Raw genomic sequence first — 17,142 nt, forward strand, 5'->3', positions numbered from 1 at the left:
GAAATGCTGTGGCTTAAGGGAATCAAAATTAATTAGTATGTTCCTTACTCACAGAAAAATCAGCTTTCCTGCAAAAATCAATTTACTTTTGAAGGTATTATTGTTATGATAATTAACCATTCATAACAGATTCTCCCATCAGGAAATAAATTGATGCTATACTATATATACTAAGCATGTAATTGGTATTTTGTACATTCACATGATGTATTGACCATATTTGGCAAAATAATACATGTATATATATAATTACAATATGATGGAGAAGCTAAGAATTGTTGATTATTTTAGGGTGCATTGCATTTGCATAATTTTTTTTTAAATGCAGTATTTCAATTGCGCCTAAATGGCAATTATTTTTCATTTGCTCCAAAAATAACTACTTTTTTGTGCATTTTTTCAGGTAATATAAATGATGATTAATGTTTATTTAATTTTTTATTTATCCTGCACCATATCCTACTCCCACCTCCCTGTTGAGACCAGGGATAACAGGTATGGCTGGCGAACGGTAGAGATCAATAGAAGTCAATAATATAATTTGAATATTAAAATACAATGAAACATTTTGGCGCAAATGAAATGGTAATTTGTGCAAATGCAAAGAACTGGTTTTTTTTGTGACAATTTTTTCCCGTTATATATTCGACAAATAAGTTATTGAACAGAAAGCCACATTTCATTAGGTTGATCTAGTGGTTGTCTCCAAAAATTTGTATGTATTTAAGCAACACTGTGGTTGATATTCTATTTTGGAGATGATATTCTAATGAATAAACTAATTTTTGGTTCTTAGTTTCATTTAATATTTGTATAGATTGGTAATTTCAAGCCCTAATCTAGCTGAATAAAAAATACCTTACTGGACTTAAAACTGGTTCATACACATCATACATACTGTAAACCAACTTATTTTCCCAGATACTATTTTTCGCGTCTAACCATTTCTCTCCTACTTCACGCCGATTTAATTTCACAATTTTCAAGTTTTCTTGGAGTAGTTAACTAAAGAATTATCCCATTTTTACACATTCGCAACGATTAATATTCACGTTATTTTCCTACTCGCAAAAGTCGCAAAAATAAATCACTCGCGAAAATTTGCTGGTTTACAGTATATATATATATATATATATATATATAAAGTGGTTACATTGTTATGAAATTATAAGATTTTTTTCCTATTTTGGAAATATCAACAATACATATATATTGTAAATCATCTCTAAATATAAATATAAATTAGGTGACAATAATTTAGCTTTTGAATATTGGACTTGGATATATTTTTTGTACAAAGAAGGAATAAATAAAACAGCAACTTATAGATATCACAATCGTTTACTTTTTTATTTGTTTTTCTACTGTTATAACGAATTGAGTATAAATCTCATCACTATTATAATTGAAGCAATTTTATTGTTATTCAAACTTATGTTCTAGGGCCTTATTCCCTTAAATTTGATTAAAAATAAAAAAGCCTATTAGTAGTGTAATATGCAACATTTTGACTGAGAATATAAATTTGTGTTAAAAATTTCGGGATTTTATGTTTAAACTCAAAAATAGATAAATGGCACATGAAAGAGTTCTAATGGTGTTTTTCAGGCAGATTGTCAAGGTTTCGGTTGATTCATTGTCTACACATATCTCTCTTTATGTTATATTTAGTTAATATACCTAATGAATATTTACATCATAGAATGAACTCTGAATTGCCAGGTTTTTATGTTATATTTAGTTTATATACGTGATAAATATTTACATCATAGAATGAACTATGAATTGTCAGGTTTTCATGTTATATTTAGTTTATATACCAAATGAATAATTATATTATGGAATGAATAATGGATTATCAGGTTGTAGCAAAAATGATAAATTTTCAGAATTTCTGACGTCTGCTTGTTTGTTCTAAAATAACACATGAAATGATATCATTTATATTGTCTAGAGTTTAATGTCATATCCTCCAGCAGCGTCTTCTGTATAACCTTCGTTTGCTACACCAGGTTCGTCATTATCACTGGGAATATCAATACGTATTCCAGCGCTACTTCCTGAGTCACCATCAGGTTCAATACTGACATCGTCATCAGGTAAAATTCGGTCTGTACTTCGCACTACAGGAAGAGTATTGTCATCACTTTTTGCGTAGTCATATACTTTTATTGTGGGTACTTTAAGTGTTTCTTTTTGGTTTTTGCTCCATTTTGCTGTATTTTGTTTTGAGGGATTCTTTTCTGATTTTTCTGTTGTCTTTTTATCTTTGTCTTTTTCCTCTGTTGACACAGACAATTCGTCATAGTCATCATACAATAGAAATTTTTTCTTATCTAAACATATGATGTAAACAAGTGCAACTATGCATGGAATTAAAAATATAACTCCTGCTAAAATACCGACAATAATTTGCAAGTCTATATATGAAATTTCATTACAAACGCGACCTGCACTGTGTGTTTCATTTTGAAGTACGTTAAGGCATACTTGATATTTTCCATTTCTGAGTTCAGAAGATTGTGCAGAATATTTTGTTGCAGATTGATGGAGAGTTGGAGAATGGTAAATTTTGCTTCCTTCTTCATTGAATATTGTGATGTCGTAGCCATAAAAGTTTGAATTGTTGTAACTTTGCCATGTAACAGAAACTCCATCATCTTCCTTTTCAGTTTGTAATTTTAGCTTTAATATATCTAGTATTTTCTCTTCACCAGTATCCGTGTCAGGATCTTTTGATTTAATGCAGTGTTCTAGTGGATTAAGAAAGTAGTGACCTGAGCATTGAACGCTAAGATCGGTCACATTGATTGTAGCTCCCTCTGATGTTATACAAGTCCAGTCATTGATCTCATGTGGATGAATTGTATGGATACTGTCCATTTCCTGGTTGTGGATTATACGTTGGTGGAGCCAGCTCAAATGACAAGAACAGGCTAAGGGGTTACCATGGAGATTTATATATTCAAGGTCAATAAGTCCTTCAAGCTGGCAGTCATTTATTTGCTGAATTCTAGAATTACTTAGATCCAGTAAAACCACATGATGTGGAATGAGCAGATTTGATATTTGTTCACTGTATAGATTGTATGCAAGTTTTAATGATTTAAGATCATGCAGGTTGATGAAGGTTTCCGAATGTAGGATGGATAAGTTGTTTTCACTTAAGTCCAAGTCTCGTACAGAATTTTCCAGTCCATTAAAGGTTGTTGCTGAAAGTGATTGCAGTTTGTTATTCGACAGATTTAAACACCAGAGGTATCTGTTATTTACAAATGTATTGTCTTTAACCTCTGTTAGCTCATTATAAGAAAGGTCAAGTATTTCTAGTAGATGCAATGTAGAAAAAGTGAAATCATCTATATCTGTAAGGTGATTAGATGATACATTCAATTTCTTAATGTTCGTGGCAATTTGTAGTGGAAGAAATTCAGGTAACTTTTTGAAGTTGTTTTCACTGAGATCAAGTTCACGAATAGTATGAATTCCATTGAAGAAAGAAGATGGCAGAGCACTCAGATTGTTTCCTGAGATATCTAATTTGGTCAAATTCATCACTGTTTCTATTATTACCGAATTGTTGAGGATTTCTAATGCATCAGTTGTGTTAAAGTTGCAACGAATGTTTTTTGCATTTTCATTTACACAAAAGCAGCTGTTGGATAGATATTGGGAACATGTTTGATTGGTTACGGCTATGCAGGACACAACACAAAACAACAGTAGAAACTGTACATACATTATCTGAAAGAATAAAGCAGAGACATTCGAAAAATGTATTTACATTTCAGATTTATTTTCTAATTCCAATAACTTAAACCAAAATCCTACTGTCAAATATGTTGATATGAAAATAAGTATGATTACCAATGAGATAAATCTCCATCAGAAACCAAATGACAAAGAAGTTAACAACTATAGGTAGCCTATGGCCTTCATCAATGAGCAAAACCAATGAGTTTGAAATAGTTTTCTGGATTACTTTTCATTAGGAGCTCTCAGAGCCACAAGTTTTGAAAACCAAAGATGTGTAAGTACATGTGAAGCTATAACTTAGTTTTTAAAAGACAGTTTTTACAAGGTGACCCATTACTTTGAACTAGTTATATAATATATTCGTGGAGTAGCAGACTTGGTTCCTGGATAACGCTTTGCTTTGCATCGTTTTTAATCTAATATGCCAGTTTAATGCTTGCAACCTATTGAATTCCTTGATTTAGATCCATGTTAACTTATTCCTAGACTTGTTAGCTTTATGAATAATATCACCATAAAAAATTGGATGGGAAATACCACTTAAATCAGCTTTAATGCAGGGGAAATCATACTTCAACAATAAACGTAATCTAGCTGTACATTGACCTATAGTTGTTAACTTCTATGTCATTTGGTCTCTGGTAGAGTGTTGTCTCATTGGCAATTATACCACATCTTCCCTTTTTTATATTGACAATTTTGAGAGATGTGGAAACAAAAATTTGATATTAGGTTGAGATTTGGCACCATAAATCCAGATTTAAAGGTTCTTAACCCACCATTTCTTCTTGAAAAAGCCTGTACCAAGTAAGGATATGAAAATTAATTTCCAGTTTGAGTGAAAGTTATTTGATTTTCAATTTATGGATAGATAAACTAGCAGATTAGTACATGTGATATCTGTTGATTTGAATATTGTTACCAGTCAGATGGTAGGAGAGAAAATATTACCCATTGGCTATTTAAATTCAGTACATTGTTGTAGGTGTTAAAGTTATGTTAATTTGATAAATTATCATAGCAAATATCTAGATTGACAGAATATTTATTGGTAAAGTTTATATGAGGATAATGAATTTAATATGAGTCTATCTTTAACCTTCTTTTCCAATGTTCATAGCCAATGTTTTGGAAAGCAGAAGATGCATAAAAAATATGGAGAGTAATATGAAATTAAGAAGATAAAAAATAAATAAATCACAACTCAGTGCAAGCTCTTTTAAAGAAAGGTAAAAGTTGACAGTTGCAGTATTTTAAAATGAAGTTCTTTTAATCTGTACAGGCTTTGTATCAAAGAGGCCACACCAAATTAACTTCTAGTTCTTCAAACTTCTACTGTCGAAACCAAATGCCCCAAATTTGATTATTTTAAGGCAAAGGAAATGTCATGTGCAAAGCGATTAAAACAACTCATAACAACTGTCCAACTTAATGAAATATCAAGTAAATATTTGATTTTAAAAAGTATGAAATAAACTTTTGTGTAAGTTGAAATGTTTTGTTCTGAAGTTGACTATCTTTGCAAATTATTTTTATGACTGATAGTGTCAAAGTCATTACAAGATTACAGTAGTATTTTGTAAGTCAAAAAATTGAAAACAACACGTTTAATAATTTCATGCGTCCGAAGAGCTTTTCTGGATTTACCTTCATCAGGAACGCTCAAAGCCAAACATTTGAAATCCAAGGGATGTATAAGTACCGAAACAGTTGAAGAGCTATATGACAAAAAAATACCTAAAACGAATAGCCAAATCCATCTAAGGTCAACTTTGCCTGAGGGAGTTGAAACCTTAGTTTCTTTATAATTTCAAAATTTATAAACGGACAATTTTAGAAAAGTTTGTTATAAATCATGTCAGTACCGAAGTACTGACTACTGAGCTGATGATACCCTCGGGGACTAATAGTCCACCAGCAGAGGTATCGACCGAGTGATGTAAAAAAATGAAAACAACACGTTTAATAATTTCATGCGTCCGAAGCGCTTTTCTGGATTTACCTTCATCAGGAACGCTCAAAGCCAAACATTTGAAATCTGAGGGATGTATAAGTACTGAAACAGTTGAAGAGCTATATGACAAAAAAAATACCTAAAACGAATAGCCAAATCCATCTAAGGTCAACTTTGCCTGAGGGAGTTGAAACCTTAGTTTCTTTATAATTTCAAAATTTATAAACGGACAATTTTAGAAAAGTTTGTTATAAATCATGTCAGTACCGAAGTACTGACTACTGAGCTGATGATACCCTCGGGGACTGATAGTCCACCAGCAGAGGTATCGACCCAGTGATGTAAAAAATTGAAAACAACACGTTTAATAATTCCATGCGTCCGAAGCGCTTTTCTGGATTTACCTTCATCAGGAACGCTCAAAGCCAAACATTTGAAATCCGAGGGATGTATAAGTACCGAAACAGTTGAAGAGCTATATGACAAAAGTTTTGCTCATTGTTGAAGGCCCTAGTGTAACCTATTGTTGCTTACATCCACATCATTTGGACTTTGGGGTATAGATGTCTCATTGGCAATCAATCCACACCACCTTATTTTTATACTGTATTTTATAAATCAACTGTGATAAATACACACACACACCCAGACAAAATTAATGCAAAGCTTCCATCCATAATTTTATTGAATATGTGTATTAAACATGTAGAAAATTAGAAATTCCTAAAACTATATGACATTGACTCATCAGAAAAGAAATTGTCTAAGATAAGTTTCAAGACTGATCCAATAGTTAATGGACAGGTCATCAGATAAATATGCATTGAGATACACATTTAATATTCTATAGATGATTATTATGATGACTACCATAATATGTGAAGGGTGACCTCACATTACCTTGTTTTATATAGGACAATCCATAATTACTATATCACCCCAGGAAAAGATTTGTGTATACTCTGTGCTCTTCTGAATGTATAAATTCTTTCCTCATAAATCTTATTTTAAGAACTTTTGCAGTCTTTTTATGATATAAAATTGTTATTTGTAATATATAGTAATGTTTTATATCATTTGAAATGCAAACGGCAAACAAATGGCCTCCCTGTAGGGTTTTTCACATGTACAAAATATTCAACACTTTTCCAAGATTAACCAGAAAAAAAAACTTTTATTTTCTGATGTCAATTTCTATTATTCTATTAATGAATGTCTTTGGATGGCTAACTTTGCATGAAAACAGTTATTTTTTACATTTTGTCCATAAACTTTTGGATCAACCACAGCTGAATATGAAAACTAAATCTAATAAAAGAAATGAAAATTTATCGATTGTTAATTTGTTTTTTGTTTGTTTCATTCTTTAGTTTCCAAAACATTTCGGGAAGCAGAATAAAAAAGAATAAAAGGAAAAAAGTAAACCTGAAACTTAAATACATTTTTTTTTCTGTCTATTCAAGTAAAAATGGCCTATAATAATATCAGAAATTTGAAAGACTTTTTGAAATATTTAATTTTCCAATCCATACAAATTAATTATTATTTTTCCTATAATTTAAAGTAACTTTACCTTATTTGTGTGAATCCTTGTAAAGATTGAGTATAGATACAGAATGTATCAGATGTTAGATATTGCTTCTGGACAATTCAGAATGTTAATCTTCACACTCTCATAATAGTGGAAAAATTTATACAGGGTATTTCAAATTGGGGTTGCTGAGGTTCTATCAAACATAAAAAATAATGAAAAATGAAATTTTCCTATAAATTTATTACAGTCAAAATTTAATAGCCTTCCCTTTAAAAGCATGCTAAGTTATACTTTTTATTTGTTTGATTATTGAAACTTGTGATTTATTTTTTACCTTTATAAAATCTAGATTTCCCTGTTTAAACCTCCTCATGTTGAGTGCAAAATTCTGAAAGCACTTAATTTTGAAAAAAGGGAGGTGTGCATATTAGGGTGGATTAGAAATTTCTAATGAAGGAGGTTGTGTGCACAAAGGTACTAAAAATTTACCTTTTTTGAATGAAGTATATTTACATTCGCTCTTGCCAAGGATTTATATAGTAAGATATTATATGTTATTATATCTCACCTTATAAATCCTTGCTCTAGTGTATTAAAAGTATAACATTTAAATAACCTGGTCAGAAGACATGATAATAAGTAAGTGAAAATTTACATCAATAAATTTCAATTCATAATGGTTAATTATTGTTTATTTGTCTGATATTATTTTTGTCTAAAGTTATAAATGAGTTTTTGAAAATTCTTTCCTAATTTGTTCCTTAATTGATTGGTTAACTTACCATTTGATAATTTTGGTATTGATGAAAGTGTTAGAATCAACAAATTTAGCTCACCTTGTCAATAGCCAATTGAGCTTTTGCAATGGAGTTTTTATACGAGCGCAAAAAAATTTTGTGGTCGTATATTGGTATGACGTTGGCGTCGTCGTCGTCGTCGTCGGCTGGCGTCGTCGTTGTCGTCGTACGGCGTCGTCGTCCGAATACACATTGGTTTTCGCACTCTAACTTTAGTTTAAGTGAATGGATCTTTTTGAAATTTTACCATAAGGTCAAATACCACAAAAGGAAGGTTGGGATTGATTTTGGGGGTTATGGTACCAACAGTTAAGGAATTAGGGGCCAAAAAGGGGCCAAAAATAAGCATTTTCTAGTTTCCAGACAATAACTGTTGAAATGGTGTATGGATCTCTCTGAAATTATACTACAAGTTTCCATACCACAAAGGGATGGTTAGGATTTGCTTTGGGGGGTTATGGCTCAAACCGTTTAGGAATAAGGGGCAAAAAAGGGGGAAAAACAAGGTTGTCCTGGTTAATGGACAAATACTTTAGTACAAAACATAATTTAAAGCAGTGTAAGGGAGATAAATCAAATACATCATTGAAATTATCTCCCTTACACTGCTTTTAAATTATGTATAAAGTAATGGTTAATGAACAATAAAGATAATTTAAAACAGTGTAAGGGAGGTAATCCAAATACAACGTTTTGGTTACTTCCCTTACACTGCTTTTAAATTATGTTTAAAGAAATGCATATTTATAAAGGAAGACCAGTAAAAATATCTGCAAATGTTGCATCATTTTTTTTTACAAAAAAATCCATATGAAAGATTTGACACTATATTTTTAATTCTATTATAAAATAGATAAAGTTAGCACTATGGTAAATTTAAATGGGTAATTATGGTTGCCAACTCCATTGGAAATTTGAATTGAGATTATCACCATATCTTGAGGGAAAGAATTTTTTTGGGGAAAAAAGGGGGGGGGGGGATAAAAAGAAATTGTGGGGGGTCAATTTTTTCTCATTTCAGATTTCAGAAATTAAAAAGAATTATTCTTCAAATATTATTTTTTTTTCAAATTTCAAATATTGAAAAATTTCAAGAAGTAATCTTTAATTGCACAGTATGGCGCATTAGATTTGTTAAATCTTTGATCACATTTATTTATTTGTTATGCCGAATCTAACAGTGTATTTAGATTTTTAATTTTGGGTCCAGTTTTCAAAATAGTCTACATTAAGGTCCAAAGGGTCCAAAATTAAACTTTGTTTGATTTTAGCAAAAATTGAATATATGAGGTTCTTTGATATGCTGAATCTAAACATGTATTTAGATTTTTGATTTTTGGCCCAGTTTTCAAGTTGGTCCAAATTGGGGTCCAAAATTAAACTTTGTTTGATTTCAACAAAAATTGAAAATATGGGGTTCTTTGATATGCTGAATCTAACCATGTATTTAGATTTTTTATTTTTGGACCCCTTTATCAAATTGGTTCATATTGAGGTCAAAAGGGTCCAAAATTAAACTTTGTTTGATTTCATCTAAAATTGAATTATTGGGGCTCTTTGATATTCCAAATCTAACCGTGTATTTAGATTTTTAATTTTGGGTCCTGTTTTTTAAATTGGTCTACATTAAGGTCCAAAGGGTCCAAAATTAAACTTAGTTTGATTTTAACAAAAATTGAATTCTTGGGGTTCTTTGATATGCTGAATCTAAACATGTATTTAGATTTTTGATTATGGGCCCAGTTTTCAAGTTGGTCCAAATTGGGGTCCAAAATTAAACTTTGTTTGATTTCAACAAAAATTGAATATATGAGGTTCTTTGATATGCTGAATCCAACCATGTATTTAGATTTTTTATTTGTAGGCCCCGCTATCAAATTGGTTCATATTGAGGTCAAAAGGGTCCAAAATTAAACTTTGTTTGATTTCATCAAAAATTGAATTATTGGGGTTCTTTGATATGCCAAATCTAACCGTGTTTTCAGATGTTTAATTTGGGTCCCGTTTTTTAAATTGGTCTTCATTGAGGTCCTAAGGGTCCAAAATTAAACTTAGTTTGATTTTAACAAAAATTGAATTCTTGGGGTTCTTTGATATGCTGAATCTAAACATGTGTTTAGATTTTTGATTATGGGCCCAGTTTTCAAGTTGGTCCCAGTTGGGGTCCAAAATTAAACTTTTTTTGATTTCAACAAAAATTGAATATATGGGGTTCTTTGATATGCTGAATCTAACCATGAATTTAGATTTTTTATTTGTGGGCCCCGCTATCAAATTGGTTCATATTGAGGTCAAAAGGGTCCAAAATTAAACTTTGTTTGATTTCATCAAAAATTGAATTATTGGGGTTCTTTGATATTCCAAATCTAACCGTGTATTTAGATTTTTAATTTTATGTCCTGTTTTTTAAATTATTCTACATTAAGGTCCAAAGGGTCCAAAATTAAACTTAGTTTGATTTTAGCAAAAATTGAATTCTTGGGGTTCTTTGATATGCTGAATCTAAACATGTGTTTAGATTTTTGATTATGGGTCCAGTTTTCAAGTTTGTCCAAGTTGGGGTCCAAAATTAAACTTTGTTTGATTTTAACAAAAATATGGGGTTCTTTGATATGCTGAATCTAACCATGTATTTTGATTTTGGACATTGGACCATAATAGGTAAATTAAAAAAATTCAAGTTCTTAGACCACATTCTTTCTGTGTCAGAAACCTATGCTGTTTCAAATATTTAATAACAATCCAAATTCAGAGCTGTATCAAGCTTGAATGTTGTGTCCATACTTGCCCCAACTGTTCAGGGTTCGACCTCTGCGGTCGTATCAAGCTGCGCCCCAGCGAAGCATTTTATTGCTATTAGTTGACATCTTTCATTTAGAATGATTCCATCTGCAAATTTTTTTTTACAATTTGATCTCTTTTAAGAACCGGTGATCCAAATGTTCCTCTGCAGGTACTTACTTGCATAGTGATATCAAAAAGGTGCAAAACAAAAGGCCATAACAATAAAAAAGCATATGACATTACACGTCAGACAATGTAAGGTTATCAAGCTGTAGATAAAGCTGTACATATTTTAAATGAACTGTGTTCGCCATTTTGAGTTTTAAGGAAATATATGTGACTGTACAACAAACAACAATAAAATATCTATTCTTAATTCATTTGTGAAGCATATAATTAAAATACATTTATTCATGTTTTTCTCTTGGCCCATTATTTTACATAAAACATATTTGGAAGAAAAGAAAATTATTCATAATAGAAAAGGAAAAGGAAAGAAACCACTGACTAACTTCTAATCTATTAGACACTTTAGATGTTTTTAGGGTTTTTTTTGGCTTTCACTTTCAGAAGTTTGCCCCCTTTCCCATCCTTTTCAGTCTACTCCAATGCCACTGGTATGAGATGAATAGTTTTTATTTTCATACATGAATAATTATTTTATGTTGAAGAATGATATGAATTCAGAAGGGTCATTTATGACACTGTGAAGTAATTATATATTGATATTAGCTTGTTAAAAGAAAGATACACTGCCTTATCTGTTTTCTAAAATTCAGTCTCTATCATCCAATCTCATTTTACATATCAAAATTGTAATACAAGGAAGATTAAGTCTACCATTGTCATGATTGTTATCTATTGTTAAAACCTACTCCCTTTATATTTATGTATAGAAATATGAATTAAAAGAGGTGTGTAGATAACCTTCAACGATAGTTGACCAAAACAATTTCTCCTTAAAATGATGACCGCTTTATATTTTGATTAAAAGAAATGAATATCTCAGCACTTGTTGCCTGCTTGGTTGGTTACTATTTAAGTAACTTGTAAACAATTACAGATATATGATACTAAATTAATAGTTTTTTTTAATGAGATTGAGACCATTTTTTGCAATGATATTGAAGGTCGTTCTGGATGTTTATACAATCTAATGGAAATAAGAAAATGAAATGACGCTTTAGTTATCGTAATAGGAGACTATTTTTCCCTATCTTTTTATTAATGTTCTTGTATTAGTATAATCCAGGCAAAATGAGGGCGATAAATGAAGTGTTGACTTTAAGTTTAATAAGGAAATTTGTTTGGTATTTGGAAAAAGATACAAAAAAATTATTTTGCCTTGCCTGCCTTGACTGTCAAAGAATGCAAGGCATAGGTATGCTAATTAAGTGTAGGAATAAACTATTGTATAAAGTTTTATACTTCAGATGGTAGAAGACCACAATGTTCCATACCAATGTATATAGAATGTCAGATGCCTTATTTTACAAGGTTTCCATCTGACATAAGTCCATTGCCCTTGCCATTATTTTCATGTTTCAGCCACTGCTTAAATAATTTAAAGTATTATTATCACATTATTTTTTCACTCATTATGAGTAATAGGACAATTTTGTGTGGTATATAGAATCATTGTAAGGTTTATTTGTCCATTAAGCAGAGTTCATTTGACCTTGATCTCATTTGCATGGTTAAGATTATGTGGTTAGGTCTGTTTCTCAAATTCTTTTAGCAATAGGTCACCTATGCAATAGGTCACCTGAGTTTGTGGTATGGATTGATTGTAAGGTGTACATGTCAGTTTGGCAGGGTTCACCTTACCACTACCTCATTTTTATGGTTCATGGTCAACATTTAGTTTTTATAGTAAGGTTTGTTTCTTAGATACTGTAATCAATAGGTCAACTTTACTTGGTATGGGGAATGATGGTAAGGTGAACATGTCTGTCTGGATAGGGTCATCTGACCTTGACCATATTTTCATGGATCATTGTGTTAAGTTTATGTGATGCCTGTAATACAGCTTCCAACATATATTAGATCATGAGCAGTAAAGAGACATTTCAGCTTGTACAGGCTTGTTATTATTTCCAGAACTAATTATTTAGATACAACAAGTAATAGCATATAGCAAATCAGGATTTACTATGTCTATCTTGGTTAGAAATTACAGGCATTTAATATACAAACAATGATAGAATAAAAGTAACTGTAATAAAAGAGGTGTGAGGATGAAGGAAAAAGATGGATAGGAGAACATTATTATCCTGTATCAAAACTCACAACAGTTTCAAAGTTAATAATTCTCTGGTGATTATTTTTTTCTGTTTTGTTGCAGGGAATTATTAGGTTAAGGTTGCTTAGTTAAATACAACCAACCAAAGAATAAAAAGGGTTTATTAGTAGGGTATTGTCTAATTAACAATTATTACAGTAAATAAATTATACAGTGTAGAAATGCATGTTAAATAAGATTTTGTGATTTGTTACTACTTCAACATTTTGAATAGATATTTATTAACAAATAGAACTTTGACATCATATCGTGTTGTGGTAGATGGTGGATAACAAAAGCCAGGATGTCATATTGTTAGGTGGGATCAGTATATTTACAATAATTTAACCTTGAAGCTTAAATCAATTATCTTTGTATTATTTAAATAATGAATGGAATGAAACTTGTGAGATCTGCCACAGTTAATTACCATCAGATTCCAGCATATTTTTAAACTCAACTTTTTAAATGACTGTTAATGTCACTTTTCAGTGACCGATCCAGGATTTTTCAAAAGGGGGAGGGGCACTGACCATTTGCGGTTTATTTTAAAAGAAATGAAAATAAGTGAAAATATGAAAGATGTATTTGAATACCTTGCATTAAGACTCTGTCTCTGCACCTGGTCCTGAGAAGTGTAAAGGAATTATATTCTGTATTTTGCACCCCTATCTTTTTTGTGAAAAACATTTCAAAATGACATGTTTTTTTTCAGCTTTTGGTTGAGTGCTGAACTTTTTTGTCGAGCCTGCAACATTTATGTTGTGAAAGCAAGACATTGTGATCCTAAACTCAGTCGTCAGCATTGGCGGCGTCATGATGATTTAGGTTCAGTCTGGTTAAAGTTTTATTATAATAGATCATCTATAACTTGGTCAAACTTTCATGGAATTTATTGAAATTGGACAGGAGCTTGTTTATGACCAAAATATAGTATCCAGAGCAAAATTTGAAAATATCTATTTTCATTATTCTGTATTTTACTGATAAATGGACTTAGTTATTTTTACAGTTAACATTCAGATTTAGTCTGAGGTTAAAGTTTTTCAGTCATCAATAACTTGGTCAAGCCTTCATGGAATTTTATGAAATTTAGACAGAAGCTTGTTTATGACCAAAAGACATGCAGTATCCAGAGCCAAATTTTGAAAATATTTATTTTTATTTTCCCGTATATTACTGATAAATGGACTTTACAGTTAACAAGTAGATACAGTCTGAGGTTAAAGTTTGTTACACATCAATTACTTTGTCAACCCTTCATAGAATTTTATGAAACTTTGGCAGAAGCTTTTTTATGATTAACTCCTTCCACCCAATCCCACCTGTATTTGTGATGGCGACCACCATTCTTTGATGGCCTGTATGACCCTCCATACTTTTTTAGAACTACCCCAGCTCGACTGTCTTTACAGCAGGGACTTCAACCATGCAATTCATGGTCCATAAACTCTTCTCAGATGTGTGATTATGAAAATATGGCAACTTTAATGGCCTTTTTAAAGTTCAGAATTGGAAAAACGTGAAAAGTAGCCAAAATCAGGTAGGGGTGGTAGTCTTTTTATGGCCACTATGTTACTGGTATGGGCTGTAGGTATCAACTATTACCATAAATACATGCATAGATGGTACAGGAACACAAGGAGGTATAATATGGCCAAAAGAAATCTGGTCTGTAAAATCTAGGACACCGTTTTGTCAGAAATCGGTAAAAACGTACATTTAGGCATACTTGGCTAGCCAATAATAATTCCCCAGCAAGATTCTCAAGTCACATTTACTTCCAGTCAGTATGGATAGACTGCTGTAACTGTAAGGTAATACTTGAATGACAAAGAAACACAGTTTAGTCAATGTTCACCTCTCAAGGTCGTATTAAAATAGAAAAATAGACTGAAAATGACCATTTTTCAGTAGTGGTGGGTTCAAACCCACCAGAAAATAATTTCTAATTTTCAAGACCAAGAAATAGCATCTTAAGAAAAAGTTTAGATTCTGTATGTTGTTGACTGACTTTTAAGTCAACATTACACGTTAACACCGAGAGCAGCAATCGCAGGCAAGACACAGGGTTAAAAATCATATTACTTGTTACACATTGTTGATTGTAAACTCCAAACTCACCAGAGAACACTGGAAAATTTAATTTAATTATCATATTAATTATATTAATAGAAATAAAGGGAAAAAATTATAACATTTCAGGTATATGTTCAGTCTCAAGGTTATTAGCCCATAGAATCAAGTTCCTCTTTCAAAAAAATTTAAAATTCCCAAGACATTCAGTGCCCTCCCCCTTTTTAGCTCACCGGGGCCCACAGGGCCCCATGTGAGCTTATGCCATCACTTGGCGTCTGTCATCGTCCGTCGTCTGTTGTCGTAAATTGTATCCAAACTTTTGATCCATCGACAAACATGGCCGCCATGGCTAAAAATAGAACATAGGGGTCAAATGCAGTTTTTGGCTTATATCTCAAAAACTAAATCTTTTAGAGCAAATGTGACATGGGGTAAAATTGTTCAATTGGTCAAGATCTATCAGCTCTGAAATTTTCAGACGAATCGAACAACTCATTGTTGGGTTGCTGCCACCGAATTGGTAGTTTTAACAAAATTTTGCAGTTTTTTGTTATTATTTTGAATATTATTATAGATATATATAAACTGTAAGCAGCAATAATGTTCAGCGAAGTAAGATCTACAAAAAAGATAATATGACCATAATTGTCAATTGACCCCTTAAGGAGTTATTGCCCTTTAAAGACAATTTTACACAATTTGTTCATCAAGTTTGCTAACATTTAAAAATCTTCTTCTCTGAAATACAGGTGAGCGATTCAGGCTCTTGAGAGCCTCTTGTTAATATACATGGTTAGAGAAAACTTTCAGTGTAAATTTAAGGTCATCAATGATGAATACAATTTTAATTATTTTATATTTCCAGATAATAGTATCTATGTTATCAGTGCCTGCCATATTCTACAGACCTAAGGGAAGAGAAGAAGATTCAGATAACGCCAGGGAGAAGTTCCAGGTTCCTGAAAGTGATCATCTTACTCTACTTAATGTTTATCATCAGTGGAAAAAGAATGGGTTGGTATTATATCAGTAAGAAATTCCTTGCTATATGCTGGTTTGAATTGTTTTACATTTGTCCTTTAGGGACCTTTTATGGCTTGCTATGCAGTATGGGTTTTGCTCATTGTTGGAGGATGTTCAGTGACCTATAGTTGCTAACCTTCTACTTCATTTGGTCTTTGGTAGAGTGGACATTAAGCAACCAACAATCAATCAATCAATCTCTGGTGGAGAATTGTCACATTCTTATTTTTATGTTGTGTGGTAATACCTTGAAAAGTTGCAATCTCTGTTGATATTTTTTAGGTAAACTACAGACATAGATTTTTTTCTTAAAAATTATGGAGGCTGTTTAGAGAAAACGTTTGTGAACTGTTAATTTCTTTTTTGTGAATATTACAGCGACCCCTTATTAGTTGATGACCAAAATGCACCAGCTATGCAGTGATACACTAATTGAATGGTCCTCTTTTATAATTACATCCAAAAACCACAAGATATGACTACCAGAACAAAATATAGTGTTACACTCAACCTTTAAATAATAACTATGTCAAGACTTATTTATAACTTTTCATCTGAGATTAAATTTTATTTTGATAATATATTTTACTTACTTTCTGTCTCTTGTGTGTTTGTTTACACATGTTTTAGCATTTTTGTTTTCTTTTTTTAAATTTATTTTATTGTTTTTTTAATAAAATAAATATTTCAAATTGTTTTTAGTTATTTAATATTTTCTTGCTCCTATTTATACGATCTTACAATAACAGAAAAATCATACGAAAAGGAGAAAGAAAGCAATAATTAAATGAATATAAGTTGAGATAAAAATAAACTCTGTTTCTGAAATAATAATTTAAACAAGAAAAAAGGTCCATGCCCAAAACATCTGTGGCTTCCTTTGCGGACGAAAAGTTTGACAAAATAAAACGCTCTAAATTGTTTTTAGCGAAGG

General features: G+C 31.4%; 1 protein-coding gene across 4 annotated transcripts in view; it reads left to right on the plus strand.

Moving 5' to 3' along the window:
• Window positions 1–17,142, plus strand: part of LOC127700465 (pre-mRNA-splicing factor ATP-dependent RNA helicase PRP16-like) — an 80,321-nt gene that overhangs the window by 38,618 nt on the left and 24,561 nt on the right. For all 4 annotated transcript variants that reach the window (XM_052203953.1, XM_052203952.1, XM_052203954.1 and 1 more), the window contains exon 20: window positions 16,051–16,199. In XM_052203953.1, coding sequence (XP_052059913.1) covers window positions 16,051–16,199 — 149 coding nt within the window. The remainder of the gene's footprint in view (window positions 1–16,050; window positions 16,200–17,142) is intronic.

The sequence above is a fragment of the Mytilus californianus genome, unplaced genomic scaffold (genome assembly GCF_021869535.1).
Source record: "Mytilus californianus isolate M0D057914Y unplaced genomic scaffold, xbMytCali1.0.p SCAF_5, whole genome shotgun sequence".
NCBI lineage: Eukaryota > Metazoa > Mollusca > Bivalvia > Mytilida > Mytilidae > Mytilus > Mytilus californianus.